Raw genomic sequence first — 25,972 nt, 5'->3', positions numbered from 1 at the left:
GTCAAAATTGAAAACCGGTATTAGAGGTCAGTGGATTTTTATCTGTTTATCAATTGTTTCACAAATGCACAGGTGTGAATCGTTCACGTGACACATTCTTTGTGTTAAGAATTAGTAAATTTGTAAAACACTTTAAAGATCGTGTCAAGCCGACCTAATGGTTATTGTACTTGACTCAGTGTCTAGGTTTTGGTTTCGATCTCGGCTCGAGTAATTTTTCGTTTTTACTTACAAAAATAATACTCGCATGCACATGTCTCAGTTTTTTCCATTTCTTTTTTTACTTGATACTGGAGATATTCATAATCGTACTCTATTTCCAAAAAGGGGAGATATGACATACGAGAAATATTTGGAATCAAGTTTTCCCTCCTATTCCTCCATTTTTTTTACTTGAACAAATTTGCATGGTCATGACACTGGACATGCTAATGTTTTGAACAAATGATCGGTTAAAACTAGAAGTCCGAAACATTAGCATGTCCAGTTTCATAACCATGTAAATTTGTTTGTATTAATAAAACTATATCTTGCACTCCTTTAATCGAGCACTCTTAATACCCTGATAAATTCATTACTTATCTGTCTTGAATACATCTAACTCGGAATAAATATATAATTTTCTCAAAACATCTGGACTTGATGGAGGGGAGACTAAAACTTGTTGCTATGGTTTCAAATGATCTGAAATAACAGCAAGAGGAGACTTGATTCCAAATATTTCCATATGTTATATATCTCCTTTTTAAGAAATAGAGTATGATTATGAATATCTTCAGTATCAAATATTCTTATTACACTGAAATTTACTTTATGTATGAAAACCAAAGATGGGAGATATAACATGAAAAATATTTGGAATCAAGTCTCCCTTTGCTATCATTTCAGATTATTTTAAACCATAGCAGCAAGTTTTAGCCCCCCCCCTCCCCTCCATTAAGGCTAGAGGCTTTGGGGAAATATCATATTTTGTAATTCATATGCAAAACTAGGAAAACAAATGACTAATTGAAACATTTTATAGCTGTAAAAATGTACCAAAAATAGGCTCTGGATGATGGATGATCCCCTTAAAGGCAAATGTCACATAGCCCACTACACAATTCAGAGCATTACCTTTCCAACGAGCCTTCACTTGTTAAATTCTGATGAATAGTCGCTGAAATTTGGAACTTATAAAATTGCTAAAAAAGGTGGCATATTTATGTATGCTTGGACCATTAAATCTTTTCACTTTCATTGGATTGTACTGCTTTTTTTCATCGAACCTGGACTACATTTAGAATATCCTTTTGACCTGTTGCTTTTCTGCCTTTTATCAGCTTTCACACAAATACGATGTCATTTTTAGTTTTCAATTTATGTGCATACTAGCAAAATTTATCGACCACCTATGAATAATATTTTGCTAACAATGTCTCCTCTGATGAGAAGTCATTTATTAAAACTCCATAAAATAAGGAAAAATGTTTAATTTGTTTATTTGTATTCCTTGTTGAAAAATAAATTTGTAGTAAATTTTAATAAATATAAAGATTTACGGGTATTAAATGTTGCGAGAATTTCCCATTTAATGGTGGGTGCGAAATTATTTTGAATCAGGTTTATGAGGCTTGGTTAGGGTTAGGGTTATTGAAGGAGCATTTGTGGGCTCTAAATGGTCTTGCTGAAACCTCTTTTAAAGACCACTTGGAAACTCTTGTGATTGGGTCGCCCACAATTATAGCAAATAATATTCTTCCTTTTCTTAGGAGAAAAATTGTTTTTGGCAAAGTTGTGGTTTTTATTCGAAGTAAAGGTATAATTTAATTTTGGTGTTCTTAAGTTTCATATTTCTAAATTCATTTTTTTCTGTGATCATTTTCTCAGTTTCCCCATAACTCCCAAGAGCTACTTTGAAGTGACTAAAAGCCATGGAGTTATACTGGTGGTCAACAGCTTAAAATCACTTGGCAACCCTTTAAGGACCATGGAGATTAACAGACTGTCATTAATAACTTTGCCATTTTTAATGAATTTGCTGTTGTTTCAGTCCTTGTAATATAATCTTTAATTGTCTCGACTTCCATACATTTTTGAGATGTCAGTTCAGTATATAAAGAGATAATTTTGGGGTTTCCTTTCGATAAATAATGCTCTCTTAATTGCAGCCATCATCCAAGGCTTCTTGCATTACCAGAAATAAACTTCTGCCATCTAAGCACTGTATTAATTCTGCAAAGATAACTGCATTCTTTTCAATAAACTCAGAATTGTTTCTGATGAGATGAGTATGGGCTGAAGAGATCTTGATATGGATATCTAAAATAGTCCTAATTATCGGGTTTGAAACCGACGGTATCAATGACTTATCTCATCTAACAACTTTCTGTACACAAAATACAAAATATAAATATGCTCTTATTTTTTGGATTTTCCTTTTAATTGAGCACTTTGCTGGATTTCTTTTTCCAAAAAGAAACTAATCATATATATATATATATATATATATATATATATATATATATATATATATATATATATATATATGTGTGTGTGTGTGTGTGTGTGTGTGTATATGTATGTAGTATGTATGTATAGTGGAATACTGGTACCATGTAACCCAGTACTACCTGCCTCATGGTCGGGTCACTGGCGACTAAACTGGTTCCCCCACCAGGCTTGTTTGGTGAGGAGGGCGGCTAGTTTCCCTGAAGGATTAAAAACAAGACCTTCCAAAGGGCGAATGGACTCTTTTTCTGGGTCAACGGCCAACTAGCACTGTGTATATTTGTGTGTGTGTATATGTTTATTGGGGTGGAGAGGGCTCCCGTGAGCCATGGTGAAGGCAACCTTTCTAGGAGAAGCAAATCTCTGATTTAAAAAACCATAAAGCGGGAGACCAGTACCCGCATTAAGCTGGTCTGCAGTTTAATTTGTTGCTGGCTATCTTGCTCTTGCTTGTTGCTGGATCTCAACATTTTGAACCGAGAGAGAGACTTAGTTGTCGTACAAAGCTAAGACTCTGTAACATCATCTTTGTATAGATACTCCCTCAGGCATTTGGGCTCATGGATTTTAAATGTCTGAGGGAGTGGCACTCGTCTGAAAAGACGTTGCAATCATCATAGTGGAATAAGAAAAAAAAAAATCAGACAAGATAATAAAAGATTTACTTTTTTAGGGAATGGCATTCCATAGTTGAAGAAGAAGAATGGTTTATTCCGACGATGGATGGACAATGCTGCGGGACAATTTCAATCACTGCCCAACACCTGAAAAAATATAAATCGTGTTTTGGAGAAAACTTACTTCTATAGACATGCATCATTGGTCAAATCTGATTTTCTTTTTTTTTTTTATCTATTACATTAATAAAATAAAATCAATTTTCATCTACGATTTCAATAGGAAAACGATCAAAGCTTTCACACTTATAATATGTAATAACACAAAGTAGGTAGCAAACAGTTTCACTCTCTATACATGTAGTCCTCTCATCTCACTCACATCACTGTGTTACTTTCTTCATAAGTATAATTATTTTAAGTCACCATTTATCATTTCATTTCTTAACTCAGACTAATTCCAGTATACTACATTAAATTTTAAAAATTAATTATAACCGCTTTATCACATTAATTTAACAAGCATCCTGAATGCATTTGAAGAAAAAGGGAATATTAAAATGCATGAATTTCAGGACTGGCATCTAACTATTGATAATACTTTGAATCATTCCTGGTGTTTTATTTTACTTCAATCAAAGTTCTCAGAAATCAAGGGGCCTCCATCCGAGAGTTAACACTTGATCTTTATGTGAAATACATAGATATTTGAATATTCCATTAAAGTTTTCCTTTAAACATTTAGTAAAGAAGGTGGGAACATAATTTTCCTCTCCTCAATTGACCATTTAAACATGTTATAGTATGTTTTTTCTTGTGATCCTTTGATCTTACTGAATTCCAGGACAAAAATTCATTTAGTCTGGTGGAATATCCAGACTTGTGCTGTTACTTGAGGTAACATCACTTGGAGAAGATGCATCATTACTAGGGCTAGGACAACAGCATATTCTTTTCATTGTTTTGACTCTTGAGTGTGTATCCGTTGATATCTTTTATATAGAGTGATGTGGTTCTCGGTTGATTAACTGTGTCGGATATATACTCGAGAGTCAAAACAATGAAAAGAATATGCTGTTGTATATAGCCCTAATCATTACTCATAAAAGGCCAATGTTGGTTAGCCATACCAAGAAGATCTTATTTGGGCAGCAAATACTATGTATTTTGGAATATTTAGTCAGGGTTTACTTGTAGAGAAAACTATCCTCAAACGGAGAGGGTTTTAGGTACCCGAGGAGCGTCTAGTAGGTATTCAAGTTCTCTCAATACATTACTAAATAATATTTAAAATGACATTTTAATCTGACTCCTAACTTCTTAAATAAATAGAAAGCAGTAGCAAACCTCTTAAGATTTTGGTTAAACTTAGGTAATCTTTTAAGAAATTCAAACAACTTTTTTTTTTTTTAAGATTTATATACACATGCAAACGTCATCTCATTTTTCATATTTGAGTAATTTTCATTCCAAAGTAATTCAATCCAAAAAATTGTTAGTTCGCCCCCTTTCTTGTTTTTAACGTTTATTATTTTTTATTCATCATCTTTTGACATTTTTTTTTTTTTTTTTTTTTACAAAGGAGTCACCACTTATCAAGGCCCGGAAGGCACTCGAGGATAAGGGTTAATGGGTATACATTAGTCAATGGGATTAAACGTAGTAATCATAAGTAGTGGACATTTTGAAAATTGGATTACTTAGGGGGGGGCGGTTCATCAAGAACTTGTTTTGTTTACGTTGGGTTGATTTAAATTTTTAGTGCTTGTGGATTTATGTTACCGCGCTTTTAAAAAAAAATTTTTTTTTATTAATATTCTCAAGTTAAATTCAATTTTTGCAAACAATATTATAGACTTTATTCACATGCAGAAATTCAAATGTAATACAAATCAACACCTTGCTGCTCAACTCCCTACATAGTCTTCTGTAGACACGGTTCCAAATAGTAGTCCCCCTATGTCCAAGTGGCAATATGCCCTGTTTGGGACAAATAAGAGTACAGTAGAACTCTGGGATACGGCATTAATCCGTTCAGAGGTTGGGATCGTAAGGTAAAATCATCGTATAGTGGGGCCTAATCAAAATTTTATACAATATTTATTAAAGATTAGTAACAAAATACAGTACAGTATATAATACACATGTATATAATCAAATAACATTATAAATAGCACCGTAAGGCAGGGCAAATACCGTAACCAGGGACCAGAGAAACATTGTATTCCACATCGTAATCTGAAAAAACGTATCCTAGGGCCACTGTATCCCAGAGTTCTACGATAAAAGAAAAAATTAATCATTGAGAAGTGGTTTCCTAAGATCCTTATGCCACATTTTCTTCTTCAGCTTTTTTTCTTTAATGATTCACCACTTATCAAGGCCAAAAGCTACTCGAGGATAAGAGCTAGTGAAGTTTTCAATTGGATGACCAAACATGATTGAGAACTATGATTAATTAAAAAAAATGACATGACAAATACCCCTTGACATTGGACTTAAAAGCGATCACGTTGTAGTCTGTAGAGTAACATTCCCAAGGTAACATATTCCACAAGTGAGAAATTCTTGGAATTTGATTTTAGATACATAGAGAAAGAAATGAGAGGGTTTTATTTTTTTTTTTTTGCAGTGTTGGTACAAAAATGAGTTCTTGCTGAGAATATTTTAAAAGGAGACATGAAAGCTTGAAGCTCAGTCAAGCACCTTCAACGGAAATGGTGACAGAGTAGAGAAAGACTAGCAATGTTTCGTCTGTGAGAAAAGTGGCTGTAGGGAAGAGAGGAGATCATCCTTTGCTAGATTGCAAAGTCGATTTTGTACTCTGTCAAGGCAAAAAAGAATGTTCTGAGTGGCATCTCTCCAGATGTGGCAGCAGTAATTAAAATATCTCTGGCCAGTCACACCATCCAAGAGATATCCTCTTTGTTAGAAAAAGTAAGTGCCTCATTTAATGGAAGAGTCCTGCTGTGATCGGCTTTATAAAGGAAACAATGTCCGGAGACCAGCTAGGTGCTATCTTCAGTGAATGTTTCCTCTGGGCAGCTGAACAATGACTATCAACAAATGGCCAGAGTCAGGCGAGCATGAAGAGATTCTGGAAATGTGGGAGTTGGAATTGAACATTGGAGAGCAGATAGTTGATTTTGGTGAGAGTTATCGAGCAGTTCTATCACTGTTTATCTCCAGGTACGGTTCTTTTGGAGCTATCAGACAATAGACTCTAATGAGGCATAGGTGTGTCTGTTTGGTCAAGCAAAGATCTGTGAGTTTGCTTTTCAACCTTGATGAAGCGAGAGCCACTTATTTAAACTAATAAACATTGTTATCTATAATATAATTCTCACCTATCTGTTTACATGTATGTATGTATGTATGTTTGTATGTCTGCCTAAAACTTTCAACAGAGGCGATAGATTTTCACAAGAAGCTCGACCCTTTGGACAACAAATATAAAAAAATTGGTCAAAAACATTAATTCCTTTACCCTCAACTGTGTTCTTTTCTACAAGGAGGGGTCGCTTTTTTTGAAAGTCATCGCCTATTTTCGATTGTTTAGCTTTAATTTAAACTTACGTCACTTCTGGTTTGCCGATGGGTGCAACAGCTAATGTGTCACTTTTTTTTTTCACTTTCTTTTCCTCTTTCGCGGTACGGGTTTGAGCCTGCCTGCCTACTGCACTCAGGCTAGTCTATAATGTAAATCTCAACTGTCTGTTTAAATGTATGTATGTCTGCCTAAAACTTTCGACAGAGGAGAGGATTTTCAAGAGATCGGTATCATTTTAAAGTTCGACCCTTCGGACGACAGATATAAAAAATTGGCTAAAAACATCAATTCCTTCACCCTTAACTGGGCACATTTCTACAGGGAGGGGTCGGTTTTTTCACCGATATTTTCAATTGACTAGCCTTAATTTAAACCTTTGCCACTTCCGGTTTGACAATGGACGCAATAGCAAAGACGTCACTTTTTTTTTTCACATTCCTTTCCTCCTTCGCAAAACGGGTTAGAGTCAGCCTGCCTACTACCACTTTTTTTTTTTTTTTGCTCAACACACACTTCAAAAGATCTGGGCAAATCCGGGCACCCAGGCTAGTTGTTTATAAATTGGATTTTAGTTTTAGATGGAGAATTCTTTGTTACAGCATTGAATGGCGCAACAGACAATCTTAGCCCAGAACAACGTGTGAGACGATTACGGCCAGATGAGTGCAAAGATGCATCTTCACAACTAATTTGATTCTGTACTCTGTCAAGGCAAGAAAGAATACTCTGAGAAGCACTTCCTCAATTGTGGCAGCAGTACTCCATTTTGATCTGAATCTGACTCTTGTACAGGTAAAGGCAAAAAAAGTCAGGTACTTTCTAGAGCAGTAAATCATCCAACCTTTTTTTTTTTTTTACAGTGACTTTAGCAACAGATTTGATGTAAATTTAATGTTGGGATGATTGATCAGAATTGGAAAAATTGGAACTTTTTGAGGAAAGTGGTAGCAGCTTTGGCCATGTTAGAATGTATCTAACTCTTATTCATGTAGAGGATTGTGTCAGATTGAGTGCTTGAATGATCCAACCATTTTAATTTGATCCAACCATTTTAATTTAAAAAAAAAAAAAGTAAAAGAAAAAAAAAGAAAAATTACTTTAACAATTACAAAAATCTTTCCAATCACCAATTGCCATGACAAATGACACCTGATCTAAGAGCTCATCCTTCAGACTTGTCACAGGCAACATGAATTGGAATACACTGAGGACATTACCAAGGCTGCTACAAAGAAGGTAGGCTCCCTTTACCGTGCTAGAAAATTACTCCCACCAGAAAGTATTGTACATCTTTACAAAACCACAACTCACCGATGCATGTATCCATTTTAGGTCAGAGATGAAAGACAGTCCACGGAACTTGTCAAAGTAAGGGGCTTCCACAACTGAAGCAATATGAGGATTCATGCATTGATGGTGATCAAAAGAGATTATTGGTAAGGTTTTGATTATCAATGTTCTTTGGAGTGCTGCCATAGGCGTTTGTGTCATCTGCATAGATGTCAATAAACAATCTCTGAATATTATTTGGAAGATCATTGACGAAGATACTTGAGGCGCAATAGCATTGATCTTATGTGCATTAGACTTTTTTTTTTCATACTGTACAGTTACGGTTTATCAAGGCTCGGAGGCCACTCAAGGATAGGGGTTGACGAGTGTCAAGCGAGACAATATTGTGATGATTGGTAATGGTGGAAATTGGGTAGAAATTAATTTATTTAAGGGGACGGCTCATCAAGAACTTGTTTACATTGGATTTGAAAACTACCATGTTGTAGTCAGCTGGGAAGCAGCTCTGTGGTATCGTGCTCAGTTCTGCGAGAAAAACTCTGCTCATGGAATTTTCGTTTAGTTTTAGGTAATATAGAAATAGAGAGCAATGGAAATTGCTGACAGTGGTTGTAATAAGCGGGAGCTTTATCACGAATGCCCTACCTAGGCATAGAGTGAAGCTCAGTCGAGCATCTTGCATGAAAATACAGTTTTTTTGTTTTTTTTTACATGGTGGTCACAATTTATCAAGGCCCAGAGGCCACTCGGGGATAAGGGTTATTGAGTGAACAGTAATCAATGGGATAGTATCATAGTAATCGTTAGTATTGGAGATTTGATAAAGTGTTTTACTTAAGGGGGCGGTTCATCAGGAATTTGTTTATGTTGGACTTGAAGACATCCAAGTTGTAGTTAGGTGGGAAACAGGCAAACGGAAGAGAGTTCCACAGGTGTGCAGTTCTAAGAAAGAAGCTTTGTTCATGGAATCTATGTTTTGATTTAGGCACAGATAAAGAGTGGGGGAAATTATTGACAGTGGTTTCAGCTAGACGGGTGTTTATCGTGAAAGATTGATGAGGGGGGACCAGAGATTGGAGCTCAGCCGAGCACTTGCCATGTTCAGTGTAGAGAGCATGCATAGCAGTAAACAACATAGTCAGTCTCAGTCTCTTTCTCTCTCTCTCTCTCTCTCTTCCCCCCCCCATCTCTCTCTCTCTCTTATTGCATCTGTAGAGCTGTCTATGCCTCTTGTTGGTATAATCGGTAGTTGGTTATAGTTATTAATTCCCTTCATTTTTGTGGCAATCATTTGTTGACCCAGAGGCAAAGGCTTAGCAAATGAAGTCAAAAGTGGCTTTGTGGCCAGGTTTGAGTTTTTCCTGACCAGCAGGAATTGTCACTACCTACACTGATGATTGCATAAGCATGAAACACTTATGTCTGTCAGTATAAAAGAATAATTATTTAATTATTATTGGTGTGGAGACGGTTATTCGAAATTGGAAACAGGAAATCAGAATTTTGGGTAGTATTGGAATGAGTATCAGAATCGAATATTCCAAAAATGATTCCGTAAGTTTTCTATTTTGTTGTTTAAACCTTAATTTTCCATTGCTAGTAATAATGATAAAAACGAGAAATATTTTTGTTTTTAAACTACTAGCAAAACATTGAAAGAACTGGTACAATAAAAATGGCACATGTAACAATGGCGAAAGTGGATGAATAGGAAAAATAAGCAAAAGTGAAAAATATAGTTGGAAATGTCACAGTGAGTTCATCAAATCCTTATTTGGAGAAACTAATAATTATAAAGATTGATCTGTGTAATGTACGTCCCCACCAACCCCCTCCCTCAAAAATATGCAAATATTGACATGTTCTCTATGTCTCTCAACAAAAAAAAAAAAAATTTTCAGTCGTCTGCACAGAAATCTCACTCACTGAACTCCTTGTCATTTTTTTTTTTTCAATACACTTTCTATTTTGCCATAATGAGTGATCTCTTCCCTGGCCATCATGTATACTTCAATGCTCTATCCATCGCTAGGTTTCTTTTTCGCCTCCTTGTCGGTAAGTCTGCTTTTCATATCTCTAACCTTTTCTTTTTTTACTCCTTTACAAATATTACAGAGGTTTTTACAATAATCTGAAAAAAAAAAGAAAAAAAAAAAAAAAAAACGCACTCAGATATTTCTATCAATTACTTACCATAAAATATTTAGAACCAGACAAGTGACAAGCCCCATCACAAGTGCAATTCGAAATTTTTTAATCTGAAAAATGGATGCAAAACAGAAGCTAAAAAAAAAAAAAAACTGCAGAAATATATAAAAAGACAAAACATAACTATCCCCTTCAATTGAAGACAAATCCTTAACAACACTGAAATACATTTTGAAACCAATTTAAAAATTATAAATACTCGAAGCTATCTACACAGGCGGCAAAAAAAAAAGTCCGCACTTGTCATTTTTCAACAACTGCAAATTTAAGCTAAATATAATGTAACTGTTTAAACAAACTATACCTCATTTGATTGGCCATTTATTCTTCGAAAATTTTACCTGTTAATATTTGACTTTTAATGGAAATATTCTAGTGTTCACGTCAATTTAAAAAAATAACTTCAAATTGAGGAGGCAAAAAGAAAGTTCGCACAATGAAAAATTGTTATTTAAATGTAACTTTAGGACATTAATGCAACACAAATACAACAGGAACACAATGAACTAGTTAATATTTAGTAGCATAGCCCTTCTGCAATTTGACAGCCTGCAATCTTTTGGGAATTCCTTCAATTAAACTGCAGCAATACTCTGAGGGAAGGGCATCCCACTTTTCTTTGATTTTTGTCCAAAGTTCTTCCAAATTCGAAATTTTATCATTGTGTAGCTGTTGCTTGATGTAATGCCATACGTTTTCGATAGGATTGAGGTCTGGAGATTGTGCAGGACAATTCAAACATGGAATATCATGCTCTTCCAGGAATCTCTTGAAATTACCAGTTGTGTGAATGGAAGGATTATCCTGCATGAAGATGCGATTATCATCCAAATTCCAACCAAAGTAGGGTAGAAAATGCTCAGTCAGCATATTAATGTACTTGGTTGAATTAATTCAACCTTGCAAGCGAACTATAGGCCCTGGACCATTGGTTCTAATAATGCCCCACACCAAAACTGAACCTCCACCACCTTGCAGCATTGAAACTGAGTACCTAGGATTAAATTCTTCGTCTTTCCTCCGACGAACGTACTGCTTACCATCACTGCCTAGCCTATTGAACTTGCTTTCGTCGCTAAAAAGCACTTTTGACCAATATGAAGAGTCATGATCTTCATTGCATCTGATGAGGTCCAAGCGACGCTTTCTGTTCTTTACAGAAATCATTGGCTTGCGTCTTGCAACATATCCTTGCAAATAAAATTCCTTTAATCTGTTCTTGACGGTAAAAAGAGAGCACTTTTTAACAAGATTGCCCTGTTGTTGGATTTGGGGAGTCATTTCAAATTTGTTTCTTGATAGCATTGTCTTCCCTGTTGGAAGTAACTCTAGTACGACCAGATTTAGGGGCATCACGAACACTTCCAGTGTTTTGGTGCTTTTGCACAGTCTTTCGTACCGTTTTCTCATGCCATTTCAATCTGCCGCTGATTTCTTGATTGGATAAACTAGAAAGGTGGAGATTAATGAGCTCCTGACGATCACTAAGAGAAAGCTGCGGCATATGAACTAAATGTTATGTTGTATAACCTGGAACAACAGCAATTACGACTAGAGATGCTTTGTTGCCTGTTGGTGGATATTTTAAACTGATTTAGGGGCGATAATTTAAGCTGGTTTTAAGCGAATTTGTTGCTGCGGACTTTCTTTTTGCCTCCTCAATTTGAAGTTATTTTTTTTTTTAATAGACGTTAACACTAGAATATTTCAATTAAAAATCAAATATGAACAGGTAAAATTATAGAGGAATAAAAGGCGAATCAAATGAAGTATGGGTGTCTTAAGCAGTTACATAAAATTTAGCTTAAATTTGCAGTTTTTGAAAAAAAATTTCAAGTGCGGACTTTCTTTTTGCTGGCACTGTATATCAAAGCTCAACAACTTACAATAAATAATATTTCTCATGAAACTAGAAATAATACTTTAAAAGGCTTTAATATAATTTTAGACCATGGTGCTAATTTTGGCATCACAGAATTTAAGTTGTTAATGACTTTCTTAGAACAGTGTAAAAATGTTCTCCTGACTTCATGTACCCGTTTCACAGCTACTTTTTGAGATTCTCTTTTCTTGAGTTTTGCTTTTACATTTGATGATGGTTTAATGAAGAATTGGAAGCGTTTATGATACATATGGAAATTATATTATTTTTTTAAATTTTAACACAAAAAAGACCATGAGAAAAATAAAAAAAATAAAAAAGATGTAAGTGGAAGACCTGTTATTTTTAACAATGTTTGCTTGATATATATATATATATATATATATATATATACTAGCATTTTAGCCCGGCTTTGCCCGGGTGTTTTGAGGTGTACGCTTAGCAAAACAAAAAAAAAGTCAATTTTTTTTTAATTTGACCCCTATTATGACCCCTTAAAATTTATAGTTTCGGGCTCAAATCACTTTATTAAGTTAGATCCAGGTTCAAGGAACCTATATCTAGAATTTCAAGTGTCTAGACCCAAAATTGTCGGAGGAGTTTGGTAGAGTTCTTAAAGGTCAAATCGTTGAAATTTGACCCCTTAAAAGCAAAATTTCTGGCTGACACCCGTCACATCGATTTTCCCAAATCTCAGTACCCGGTATTTCAAATTTCGAGTCTATAGACTAAAAATTGACAGAGTTATTGCGTAGGGAAATGTACACAGACAGACAGACAGACAGACAGACACGTTCACTTTTATAGATATATAGATATATATATATATATATATATATATATGAAAATGTGTGTGAGGACAATTCTCAACCTATATACCCAACGAATTTTTGATCTGCAGATTTTAAATTTGGTATATAGGGTATTCAGACATGTGGAAACCTTTAATTGATTTTCATCCGGCAAAAAGGGTTGCTAAGGGATCAAAATTGATAAATTGGTATGTGGAGGTCATCGCATTTTTATTAACCCATGTCAACTGTTTCACGAATGCGCATGCGTGAATGGTTCATGTGATAGATTCCTTATGTTAAGAATAAGCAGGTTTTAAAACACTTTTTAAAGATTGTGTCAAGCTGACCTAATAGTTATCATACTTGACTCACTGTCTTTAGGTTTTGGTTTCAATCTCAGTTGGAGTATTTGTTGTTTTTGTTTTTTTACAAGAAGTGAACAGTTTAGAAAAAACATAATACTCGCATGCTCATGTCTCAGTTTCTGTATTATTTCAAAAATAATACTTATGTATATCATCTTTTAAACTCCTCGGCCTAACGTTCACAGGAAACATGAGTTGGAACAATTACACTGAGAGCATTGCCAGGACCACTGCGAAGAAGGTAGGCTCTCTCTCTATCTTGCTAGAAAACTACTAACGCCCGAAAGTATCCTGTACCTCTATAAGGCCACCATTCGCCCATGTATGAAGTATTGTTGTCATATTTGGGCTGGTGCATCTGCTACTAGTCTCTCGCTCCTAGACAAGTCCTTTAAGCTTCAGCCTCTGTCCCATCGACGAAATGTAGCATCCCTTTGCCTGTTCTACAAGTACTTTAATGGTGAATGCTCTGACGATCTGCAAGCACTTGTACCCCCCTCGACGTAAATATCCCCGACAAACCCGGCAAGCAGCTAAATCCCACCCCTTCACAGTAGAGATCCTTAGATGTAAGAGAGCCTTCTACTCTAGTAGTTTCTTCTCTAGAACCACTAGACTTTGGAATTCCCTTCCGGGTTCCTGTTTCCAACTGTACTGACATGCAGAAGTTCAAGTGTAACGTGAACCGACATCTTGCTGCCCAACTCCCTAATAGTACCCCTGTAGCTTATGTCCCTGATAGTAGCCCTCTACATCAAAGTGGCAATGTGCCTTGTTTGGGGTGAAAATGTAATAAAAAAACATTTAAAAAAAAAAAAAAAAAAAAAATGTGTATTTTACAATCAAGCAAGGTTGGGTAGCCCACTAGTGTATATAAATATACCTATACACTATCCATACCGCCTCTACCAAAAGAAACATTAATGCTTATGTCTGCTACACATCTGGTTGAGTTGGTTGCATCATAAATTTCTAAAAGCTTTTAATATTCATCATATGGAGACAAACTTGGAGTTAGGTCTCTAGGTACATATTTGCTACTCACCAGCTGCTATTTCAAAATGTTCCTCTCTCCTATCCTAACATGTGATTTTATTCCACCAATCATATCAGTTAGCATATTCTAGCTCCTAACAATTATAACTTCTTTAAAATAGTATTCCTTCACCAAGGGGCATAACTCTGGCATGGAAACCAATTTTTCTACAAGGAAGATAACTCTTGTCCTGGCAAATGGATTATTTTTTTTAGAAATTACAAATAGAAAAACACTCATCTTTATGGCATTTTTTTATTATTATTATTATTATTATTATTATTTTCTATATATTTTCGTATATATTCTTGTTTACCATCTTCCACGCATTGTCATAGCCTTCAATAAAAATACTTTATACAATACACACAATGCTTCACGCAAACTACAGTCTTTTTATCTAAAATAGGTAATTGCAATACTAATTCAGTAACTTTCATGGATTTAAACAAAATAAAATACCTGTGAGGCATCATTTTCAATTTTTCTAAATAAAAATGGCATCACAAGAAAAGTTCCACCTGCAAAAATTAAGGATAGAATTCCAATTACAGACAAGAAAAAAAGTCAGGCAAAAGATTTTACTTCACAATAAAAAAAAGTCATAAAACAAATATACATAAATTTGTAATATTGTTTTTTAAAAAATAAAAATAAAATAAAACAAATCTCATCTCTAGCATCACATTATTAGTCGCCCTCCACTCATCTATGCATACTATGAACACCTTGCTTTCCTGGGTTCAGACTCAGTGAAGGTCTAACTTAGTAAATTTATTTAGTAAACATTTTTTACAACAACAACTCTGAACACCTCTTTGATCTCCATATGTCAGACAAGTCACAAAACAGTGGTTGGCTCTTTAGACACTACATCCTTTAAAACTGATACGTTTCCCCGAAATTTGATCAAACTGAACCGGATATCACCCGCTCCATACACACATTCGATTTTTGTGTAAAATAAAAAATATATTCGAAAACATGCTCATAAAACCTTTCCTGAAAAGAAGCATCCATCTTGAAATACTAATCATAATTCTTTTATTATCAAATTATAATATACAATTTTTTTAGTCAATAAAACATTAAATATAATGTCAAGGAGGAGATGAAAGTTCATATAGAAACGTTGTTTTAATTTGAATAAAATAAAATAAGCATCAAGTGCGCTTGAAAGCAAATCACAACAATTAGGAAAATAAACAAATATTTTATTTGTTTGAAATTTATCACAAATATATCTCAGGGGTATACTCCATCTTCAGTGTGTTGTTTTGTTTCTTTTTTTCCTTTTCTTCTTCCTTGCCATGTTGTAAATTTGGAGAAAGAAGTCTGTTTGTAAAGAGTTGCGCATTGTTTCTAGTGGTTATATTTTGAATGTTTGAATTGTGCGTAGGCTTTCAAGCACACTTGATGCATATTTGATTTTATACAAATTAAATATACAATTTTTTTAGTAAAAAAAACACATTAAATATAATGGTTTTTATTATTTAATTGCTTTGATTTTAGTTGTGTACGTATATTGTGTTTGATAACATTTCTTTAACTAGATTTTTTATGCCATTAAAAACAGAAAAGTTATAAGCCATTAAAACTTAGAATGAGTTCTTTATATCAAATTGATGATTGAATATGGTTAAATTTGTGTTCACTTTTTGCATTAGATACTAATCCCTATCAACTCGTAATGGTGCATTGAATGGATACCATAATAATAATAAGTTCGTAGCACCTTATCACAGCAAAGGCTGATACAAAATTTCAGACAGATCGGCCAATAGTTCCTGAGAGCACCTGAGTGGATTTGGGATGTAAACTTCTGTATTTAGTTTTTCATATACTATTTTTACATTGTTAAGGATTTGGTGAGTGTCAAATTTTAGGATGTATGTATTTGTGTTGATGGCTTCACCGGTTTTTTTTTTTTTTTTTTTTTTAAATTCTTTTGATGTTGATGACATTTTGGTGTTTTTGATTGTTTTTGATTTCCTCTAAGCGGCACAGAGATAGTTCAGGACTCCTGATGACGGCTTCACTAGTATTCAATGTTTTATGAGGGTAGGTTTTGATTTTCCGATCGTCAAAGTGTTTCCATTTGGGGATTTCCGTTACTTGTTTCTGGATTGTTATTTCTATCAGTAATGTTTCGTTTCTTAGTTTTTTTGTTTTACTGTTTTTGGTTTGGTTTTGTCTGCTATGATTCTTTCTATTTTGAATGGAGACATTTCAGTCATTAGTTGCTTCTATAACAATGTATGCAAGGAAAGTTTTGGTTTTGTTTTCAGCTTCTGAGTCTGAGCTTGTCGCATCAGTAATTTCATTGTGGTTCCTTTTTTGTTTTTAGGCCATATTGCGAGTTTATTTATTTTTCATCTTTTGTGCTCCCCACCCATCTCGGAGCCCTATATGGGAGGTGTTGAAGGGGAAACCCATTCGCCCCAAAAGCAACAGGGATGGATACATGAGGGGTATACTCTTCTCGTTGGTGGACCCAAGCACCTGTATTTCGCCCATTTTAACTAAAAGTTTTTTTTTAGAGCTTCTTTATAGTAAGAATATCAGTTTTTCAGTCGTGTTAGATTCATTTGTCATGAGCCACCACTTACTAAATCCATGTCTTGTAAATTTTTTGGAAATATTTAACAATTTGGCCAGTGAAGGAAAATATTTTTTAAAATAATTTTTAAAAAATATTTAAAATAACTAAATACTTTTCAACGCATTTCCTTATTTAAAAAAATATCAAAGAAAAATACAAAAATCTGTTTTCAGTTGATTTTTATTCCGTAGTTGCTTAATGTTTCTACAATTCCAAAATTACATAATTCTCTGTTTCTAATTTTCCAGTGCCCAATTTTCTGGGTACAATTAAATTATCAATGATGTTTGAAAATATTTTTCTTGACAAAAAATGTTTTGTTTAACTTTTTTTAACAATTTTCAAAACACTGTAAATCAACTGCATTCTTTTAAAGGTTACCTGGAAAATTTCTTTCTTTTTTTCATTATACAAGTAAAATAAAATTACATCATATTTTGATGTTATTTTAGTTTTAGTGATAATTTAAAAACAATAAATATTTATCATTAGTAACAATAAAGAATAATTAAGTTAAAAAATTAAAAGAATCAGTTTTGGAATCGTAAAATAGAGATACATCTTTGCGATTCCAATACCTCTAAAAGTTCAGATATTTTATTTTTTTTACAACTTTAAAAGACTCATTTTGGAATAAAATTTAAGATTTTTTTGTTAGCTTTTATTTATTTTTATTTTAAATCTATTTTCTATTCTTACCCCCTCAAATGCCGCCCCACCCACCATTTGCTACATCACTGTGGTAGTACTACGCTGGAAGTTAGAAAGTATGTTAGCTGACTATAACCAATTTTTTTACTAGTAGCTATACATAATATGAAAATTCTGATAATCTTATTTGGTTTGGTTGTTTTGTTTTACGGCATATCAACCCTTTTCAGGTTATTTAATGCCGAATTCAATTATTTTGGAAATAGTATTCATGTTGCATTCAGTTTTTTTTTTTTTTGTAGAAGGTTTTTATTCTTTAAGCTCTTTGTGTCTTCAATCGCTAGTTTGTTGTGTTTGATTTCATTGTTTTATAGTGGATTTTATCGTTTTGTTCTCGGCCCTGCAGAACATGAGTTTTTTTTCTTTTTTTACATAGGCATCACCACTTATCAAGGCCCAGGGGCCACTCGAGGATAAGGGTTAAAGAGTGTACAGTAGTCAATTGGACAATATAGTAATTGTCAGTAATGGAAACAGTTTATTTGCAATGGGAGAGGAAAAAGGGTTACAGTATTAATGCTTGGTGCATTTTAAGTTAGGAAAACAGCCAGGAAGTGGGGGAGATAGAAAGAGAAAGGGGAATTGGGAAGAAGAAAAAAGGGGAAAAGGTGTTTTTGTTTTTGGTTTTGCAGAACATAATTAAGTTTTACAAAAGGAAGTAGAAAAAAAAAAGCATCACTGTTAGGTGCATTTTGTCTCAGGAAGCCAATATCTTTAGACAGCCTGATCTGGTAGCACCAAGATAATCTTGTTTGGTTCTTTTAACATGTTATGTCTTAGATGATGGCAGAAAGGGCAAGCATCTAAACGGTTAAAAGAGATTCCTTACCTAAAGCAACAGTACCCATCAGAAAAGAATCTTGAATATGGTTAAAATCATTTCGGTAATTTTCATGCACTTCTGAAGTTACAAAAAATGTTACTACCACCTGGAAAGAAGAGAAAATATTTTGCCTTTAAGAAAATGAATACACGAATAAAAGATTAAATCAGATAAAATGTTGTCATGTTATAAAATTTTTATCTACAAGGAGCGTTCCAAAAATAATGAATCCTATTTTTTTTTATTCCGCCCGAATGGATCAGAGAGGATTGCAGATTGCATTGTTATGATGACTGAACTTATGCATTCATGACTTGAAAGTTATCTCTGTTGCAGATATTGATGGTGTGAGACTAAGAACCCCCCACCCCCCACCGTCATAGACATGCATGAGAAGTAGAGATGTGTCATTGAATTCCTGGCAAAAGAGCATTGAGAATGGTGGTAACTATGTAGCAGAAAAGGTTGCGCGTTTCAATGGTATCACTCCCATCTTAATAGCTCTTCAGCTTTTTGAGTTGAAAAAATAGGAGGCTTTACTTTTGGAACGACTCTAGTATGACAAAGTATACAAAATGAGAATGCTGGTGACTATGTAGGAATTAAATTCTGGAGTACAAAACGTCGATCATTTTAATGGTACCATTCCTGCCTTCATAGCTCTTCAATTTTTTTGAGTTAAAAAAAAATAATAGGAGGCTTTACTTTTGGAATGAACTCTCTCAATGTCACCCATTAATAAAATTCACAATCCTTTTTGAAATCCAAAATACAACCAGATTTTGTACAAATTAAAATTAAATATGTGCTCGATTTCTCTGCCAATTTCCAGTCAGGAATGTCAAATTCTTTTTCATTTTATCCCCATTCAATTATATGTGCATATAGATATAGATGCAGAATAAAAAATAGTCTGAAACTGACAATCTTCTCTCTTGAAATGTGATGGCTCTCTTCACTTCATATATAGTCTGGAATTGATTTTGATAGATATTATAAAGAATGAGAGAGAGAATATTTTATATATATATATATATATATATATATATATATATATATATATATATATATATAATACAAAGGTGAACGTCTGTGCGTGTGTCTGGTCACAAATAGGCTCCTATATGGTTGACTATTATAGAAAACTGATCACATATAATGATAGACGATGTATCGAGACACAGGAACGGGTATGTTTGATCTGGCATAATGATGATTCATTAAAATTGTGGGGTCTGCATACGCGCCTGGTCCACAAAGTATAGAAATAAAAAATTTCAAAATTAAAAAAAAAAAAAGTTTACAAGTGTTTTTGATATAGATGTACATAATAATACTTTGATAAGTATGTTTTAACTTAAATAGGGATGGTATAATAAAATTGTGGGGTCTGTGTTCGCACCTGGCCTCCATAGAATGGAAATAGGCACACACTTTAATAAAGACTTTTCATATCTATCTGCGTAAGTATACTTTGATAATTATGTTTCAGTTTGAAGAAATATGGTATAATAAAATTATGGGGTGTTCGTTCGCACCTGACCTCCATAGAATGGAAATATGTCACAAAGTTTAACAAGGTTTTTTAATAGAATATTGTGATAAGTGTTTCAGTGTGAACAGGTATGGTATAATAAATTATGGGGTTTATCTATTTTATTTTTACTTTCATATTTTGCTTTGGTTTTGATACCTTCAAATTCGAAGCTATCTCTTTACAACCGTTCCTTTTCATAACCTATCATACTTTCATAAATCAGAGTCCATTTTCTGTAGGCTGTTTTTGAACCCAGTCAACGATGGGTACTTTTGCTAGTATATATATATACATATATAAGTAATGTGATTGATAATTTAAAATTTAAAAATCAAATTACAATTAAATTAAAAATCCGTTTCATAAGAAGGAACAACAACAAAATCAATTATCTGTACGATCGTTTCAGAAAACAATGCTTTTTATTGTGGTAGACATCAAGTTACGTACAATAATTATTACATATAGTTTTTTAATAAGCAAGGTCTCCTCGTCAGCAAATTTTGAAGGGTTTTTATTAAATTTAAAAGACACCATAAATAAACCTAGCATTAAAAGTAAGGCAGATGTATCTTAGTAGTGAAGTCGAACTGAAGTTTGTCTAGTTTCACAAGAGATCCTCTTTGATCTGCCTCTTGAATGTTTTATGGCATCTCGCATTCCAAAAGTCCATTTTTTTTCTATCGAATTCATTTGCTTTCTTCCTCACATGTTCTTTCCGTTTATTTTTTATTTATTTTTTTAATTTTGAATTCCTTGTCGAGACGAGTAGCCATTATGAAGAACCACACCGGTACACACATACTGAATTATGGTCTTCAGAAAGTCATTCAAGAGGCAGATCAAAGAGGATCTCTTGTGAAACTAGACAAACTTCAGTTCGACTTCACTACTAAGATACATCTGCCTTACTTTTAATGCTAGGTTTATTTATGGTGTCTTTTAAATTTAATGAAAACCCTTCAAAATTTGCTGACGAGGAGACCTTGCTTATTAAAAAACTATATGTAATAATTATTGTACGTAACTTGATGTCTACCACAATAAAAAGCATTGTTTTCCAAAACGATCGTACAGATAATTGATTTTGTTGTTGTTCCTTCTTATGAAACGGATTTTTAATTTAATTATAATTTGATTTTTAAATTTTAAATTATCAATCACATTACTTAATATTGAATTAGCTCTCGGATATTTACCTATCGAGCTTATTATATATCTAAATTACAACGAGCACTTTCTCTTTCCTGTATTTTAATTAAACTAGTAATTTCACTGTTACATTGAAATACACTCAGCTCTTTAGACTATTGTTCTAATCTCCTTTAAATATATATATATATATATATATATATATATATATATATATATATAATTTAAAGGATAGGTGTTAGTCTAGCGGCACTGATGAGTTGTGAAACAACGAAACAGATCTGTATGTCGATGACTAAAATATATTTTATATATATATATATATATATACACACACACACACACACACACACACACACACACACACACGGTATAATTATGTTGACACACCGGTCCCGCTGGATCATCGAAGTTAACTAACGTTGAACCTGGTCAGTACTAAATGGGTGACCATTTGCAACTTTCAGGTGCTGTATGTGTTCTCCACATATATCGGCATTGTTTCCAGTCGTCCTGGACTTCTCCTTGCCACTGGACTCAAACAGTACTGATTCAGGAGAAGTGTGGTCGGAGATTGTGCAATCTTTGCCTCACAATTACATGTGCAGCTTCCCCTATAGGGGCATCCATTGTCTTTTGAGACTAAATGGAGACAATAATACACACACACACAATTTTATATAATGCTATTTAGACATTGTAATAATGGTGAGGAAAAATTAGCTAGGGTTTGAGGGATAGTGTAAGGTAGGACTTAGCTAGGCAGGACCTTCGACATGAGGCTAGTGAATATTTGTTCATTGGGTTGACTTTTATACGAGCTGTATTTTTGTATTCATTCTTGTTGTATAGTCAATCTATGCATTTTGTATCTGTAGTTGTTCCATTATTATGTTGGTATGATGCATTCAAATAATATTAATTCATTATTCTTCTGATTGAATTTGCATTATCTACTCACAATTTCGTAGTTGTCATAGATATTTTATGATTGGTTTGTCTCTTTCTTGTTTCATCAACATTAACTTTGTTCTTTCTACCACGACAAATCATTTTTGGGGTCACATATTTCTTCTTGTGATCTGATTTATGTTTTCGAAAGTTAGGTTTTGTGGGATGCACCATATTGTAAACATTCATTTTGGCATCACATCCAGCTGTAGGCATAAATGAACCCATTATTTCATTTTCATTTCAAACGCTCAACTGATCAGTACAAGAATTTAATAAAATATGTTGAAAAACACTTTAGCAAGAGTTAAAAACATTTATTTTCAGAAAGGAAACACAAATAATATATTTTTTTTTTTCTATCACTATATTTCTCTTTTCCATTCAACTGAAGATCAACCTTGCTATCTTTGGATTATATTGATAGAAGGAACATTTTTTATCAATTTGAGCTGATTTTATCACTTTTTCCTACTGGATTTTAAATTCTGACTATTGGATTCGTTTTGAAGAATTCTTTTTTGCTTTTTGGATTACCATTGAAATACGTAGGAACGTTATTCCTGGTTTGTTTTTGTCCTTTTCTCTACATTTCTTTTTCACATTTCTTCACGTTTCTTAATAGACATGAACATTTTGCAATTTATGACTATCATAAATCGTGCTTTCATCTATTGCCTTAACCAGAAAATTCTAGCATTGCTACAATTATAATTTGCTATTTTTTTCCTGTCCTCTGACAAGAAGAATAGCAAGAGCAGCATTCTTTGAAACTCTGCAAAATAAAGACTTTGAAAATTGTTTTCGGAAGTATTCTGTTGAATAAATTAAGTTATAAATTTTAATTTCTTTTCTCATATATATATATATATATATATATATTTCATAAAGTTTTAGGGATACAAAATTTAAATATTGCAATTAGGAAGGGAAGACTTTTATGATTCATGATTAAAAGTAAATTTGTATATATATATATATATATATATATATATATATATATATATATATATAAATATATATTCCTTTAATCTTCTCTCCAAAAAAGGGGGGGAAAAGGGGGAACAGGAGACGAAAGAAAGAGAAATGGGGAGCCAGCTGACCGGTTTCGACCCTCATTTCTCAAAGCTGTATCGAGGGAATTTTTAAAACAAAGAACGAAAAAGCGATTAAAATTGCGTTTTATTCAATTTACAGGGAGAAAAAAGAAAAAGTGGGAAAACGATTAAAATAAAACAGCATTATGGTCGAATACCCTAGAGATTAATCACGTTTATTCCCAGGAGGCATTCCGTTTGCTTGCAAAGAGAAGGTTTTCTAAGTTGAACATGAATAGTCTCCAAGATCTTAAGGTGATATAATGAATGAGCACGACTAAGAATAGAAAAAGAGCCCGTGCTAAAGTTTGTTGCACAAGACAGGTTTTTAAGTAAATGATCAGTAATTGAGGACCCGTATGTGTTAGTAACAACGTCAGTTGCACGGTAGGTTCCATTCCTAATTTTACTGGGTACATGTTGTTGGATTCTTCCATCTAATCTTAATGTTGTTCAACCCAAGTAGTCACACCACAACCACATTCAAAATTGTGGCACCACAACCACATTCAAAATTGTAAATAACGTTACTATTATGGTGGGGGGGGGGCGTAGAATGTCTTTTCGAGAAGATGGTAATAAAGTTCTCAGAGCACACAACACACACATTGGCAGCAAAATAACATCCATGAACTTCTGAACTTATTTGTTTGGCAAATTTCTCACTTACTGTACCCAACCAAGGCAAATGAAGATAAATTGGACATTTGGCTACTATATTCTCTTTAATTCGAGAGAATTCAGTCAAATTCTTTTGAATAACTGACCTAATCATATCTAGTGGGTATCCGTTTAAGGTTTATAAGTTTTTTTTTGAAAATTTGAATAAATTTTCAAAAAAAAACTTATAAACCTATAAGGAAGGTATACAAAATGTTAATTATTCGACAAGTAATACAAATAAAACAAGAAAAACCTTAATCCATGGAGTTTCGAAGAATGCAAATCTTCTCATCAGAGGGGAAAAGGTTCACAAAATATACAATAAATTTTTGTTGAGTATCACAGGAAACAAATATGAAATTCATCATATTTGCATAAAACAAGTTATGACACAGTTTGAAGGGATTCGAGGGCATTGAAAAAGCAAGAAACGGATATATATATATATATATATATATATATATATATATATATGTGTGTGGGGGGGGGAAGAAATCATAAAAGGATACAAATTCAAAATTTGACTAAAAAAAAAAAAAATGAATAAAAATTGAGGAGAAAAATCTAAATGCTCAACATTTCACTTATCTTACGTGGGCTTTTTTCAAGCGTAAAAACAGCTAGAAATGGACCATTTTTAGCTGTTTTCACTCTTGAAAAAGCCCATGTAAGACGGGTGAAATGTTGAGCATTTAGGTTTCTCCATTCTTATAAATCATATTTATGTGCACACACATTCTGTATCTTATGCTAATTAGACATATTGCATAGGCAGTATCACTATAATGCCATTCCCATGTTAGTCCATTTTTGAAGATAGTTACAATTCTTTAAACAAAGATTCATGTTTTTGTTTCTTACACTTTACCAAAGTTATTCTTCTTTTGAAAACAGGTTCCTAGTCTTTCTCTATTCTACCATTATTTTCATGGCATCTGCTTAGCTGAGCTTTAATTTATAGCTGTTCCAAGTAAAACTGTGATATCACATGCTCTCCCACTAAACATTATCAACCCCAATTTTGTGTATCACGGATTTCTTCTCCCTCATCTTCTCTTCTTGCTCTGTCGTCATCTTTCACATTAGCGGTTGTCATGGGGGTGGGCATGAGTTCGCAAATATTAAAAAAAAAAACACATTCTGCGGATGTCAGTTGCACTTTGGGTGAGTGTGTGATAACATCGTGGGAAACTACTCTCTAAGTGCTAACATCCATATTATAGTTTTTCTGTAGAGGCCATGTACATCAGTTGATGCCAGCTCATTTCAATTCCCTAGACTTCTCTTGATCTGGTTCAAGCAACAGCCTGTGATCGACCAAGTTCAACCCAAAACTAGCCTCAACTTGTAACTATCGTCAACCGTTACAAACTCAAACTGTCCTCAACAGTTCCTAACCATTGTAAACTATCACAAAACTCATTACCATTCCTAAAAGTGAGCATTAACTAACTCTAACCATATTAACTCTCTTTGTCCCAATCATTGCCACACCTTGACCAACAGTCCCACCTCAGCTTCCTTTTGTCTACCTTGGTGAACAACTTCCTATACCTTTGTTCTCCCAATAAACCCATTTCCATCTTTCTTTTGTCATACTTTTTTCTCTTTCTTTCCCACTTCTAAACACTTTGAGGGGGGGCAGATAGCATGACAAAACATTTACAACAAAAACTCGTTTTTCTAAAACAACTGTCAATAGTTTCTCTCTCTTTCTCTTTCTCTTTCTATTGGAAACAATAAAGCTTCCACAAGCAAAGTTTATTTCCTAGAACTGCTCATGCTGTGGGGCCCGTTTTCCCAGCTGACATGGTTGTTTTCAAGTCCAATGTGAACAAATTCTTGTTAAGCTGCTTTCTTTAAATAAACAAATTCTGCCCAATCACGACCATCATTACCAATCATTACGATGTTGTTGCACTGTCACCTGAAACTCACGTAACCTTATCCTCAAATAACTTTTGGGTCTTAATAATTGGTGACTCCTTAGTAAAAAAAAAAAAAAAAAAAAATAATACTTACAGCCAAAGTGAAAAGGCTTGCCTTGATAAAGGTGAGTATGGACACAACAGGTTGGATGATGTTGATAGCAAACACTATGAGCAAAGTAAGACACCAAGTGAATACTGGAATCACATAAATGTGTCTGAAGTAAGAAAAACACATTAAAATATAAATTCATTAACAGTAGAAGAATT

The 25,972-nt window shown here is 33.6% G+C and overlaps 1 protein-coding gene across 3 annotated transcripts in view; it reads right to left on the bottom strand.

Moving 5' to 3' along the window:
• The window catches only part of LOC145291220 (uncharacterized), a 207,684-nt gene that overhangs the window by 25,694 nt on the left and 156,018 nt on the right, over positions 1 to 25,972 (bottom strand). For all 3 annotated transcript variants that reach the window (XM_080136809.1, XM_080136808.1, XM_080136810.1), the window contains 5 exons: positions 25,797 to 25,920; positions 18,381 to 18,480; positions 14,698 to 14,756; positions 10,144 to 10,208; positions 3,156 to 3,254 (listed from right to left, as the gene is read on the bottom strand). In XM_080136809.1, coding sequence (XP_079992935.1) covers positions 3,156 to 3,254; positions 10,144 to 10,208; positions 14,698 to 14,756; positions 18,381 to 18,480; positions 25,797 to 25,920 — 447 coding nt within the window. The remainder of the gene's footprint in view (positions 1 to 3,155; positions 3,255 to 10,143; positions 10,209 to 14,697; positions 14,757 to 18,380; positions 18,481 to 25,796; positions 25,921 to 25,972) is intronic.

This window comes from Euprymna scolopes, chromosome 12, assembly GCF_053919585.1.
Source record: "Euprymna scolopes isolate OS-2025 chromosome 12, ASM5391958v1, whole genome shotgun sequence".
NCBI classification, from domain to species: Eukaryota; Metazoa; Mollusca; class Cephalopoda; order Sepiida; family Sepiolidae; genus Euprymna; species Euprymna scolopes.
This window is presented reverse-complemented; position numbering and strand designations above follow the sequence as displayed.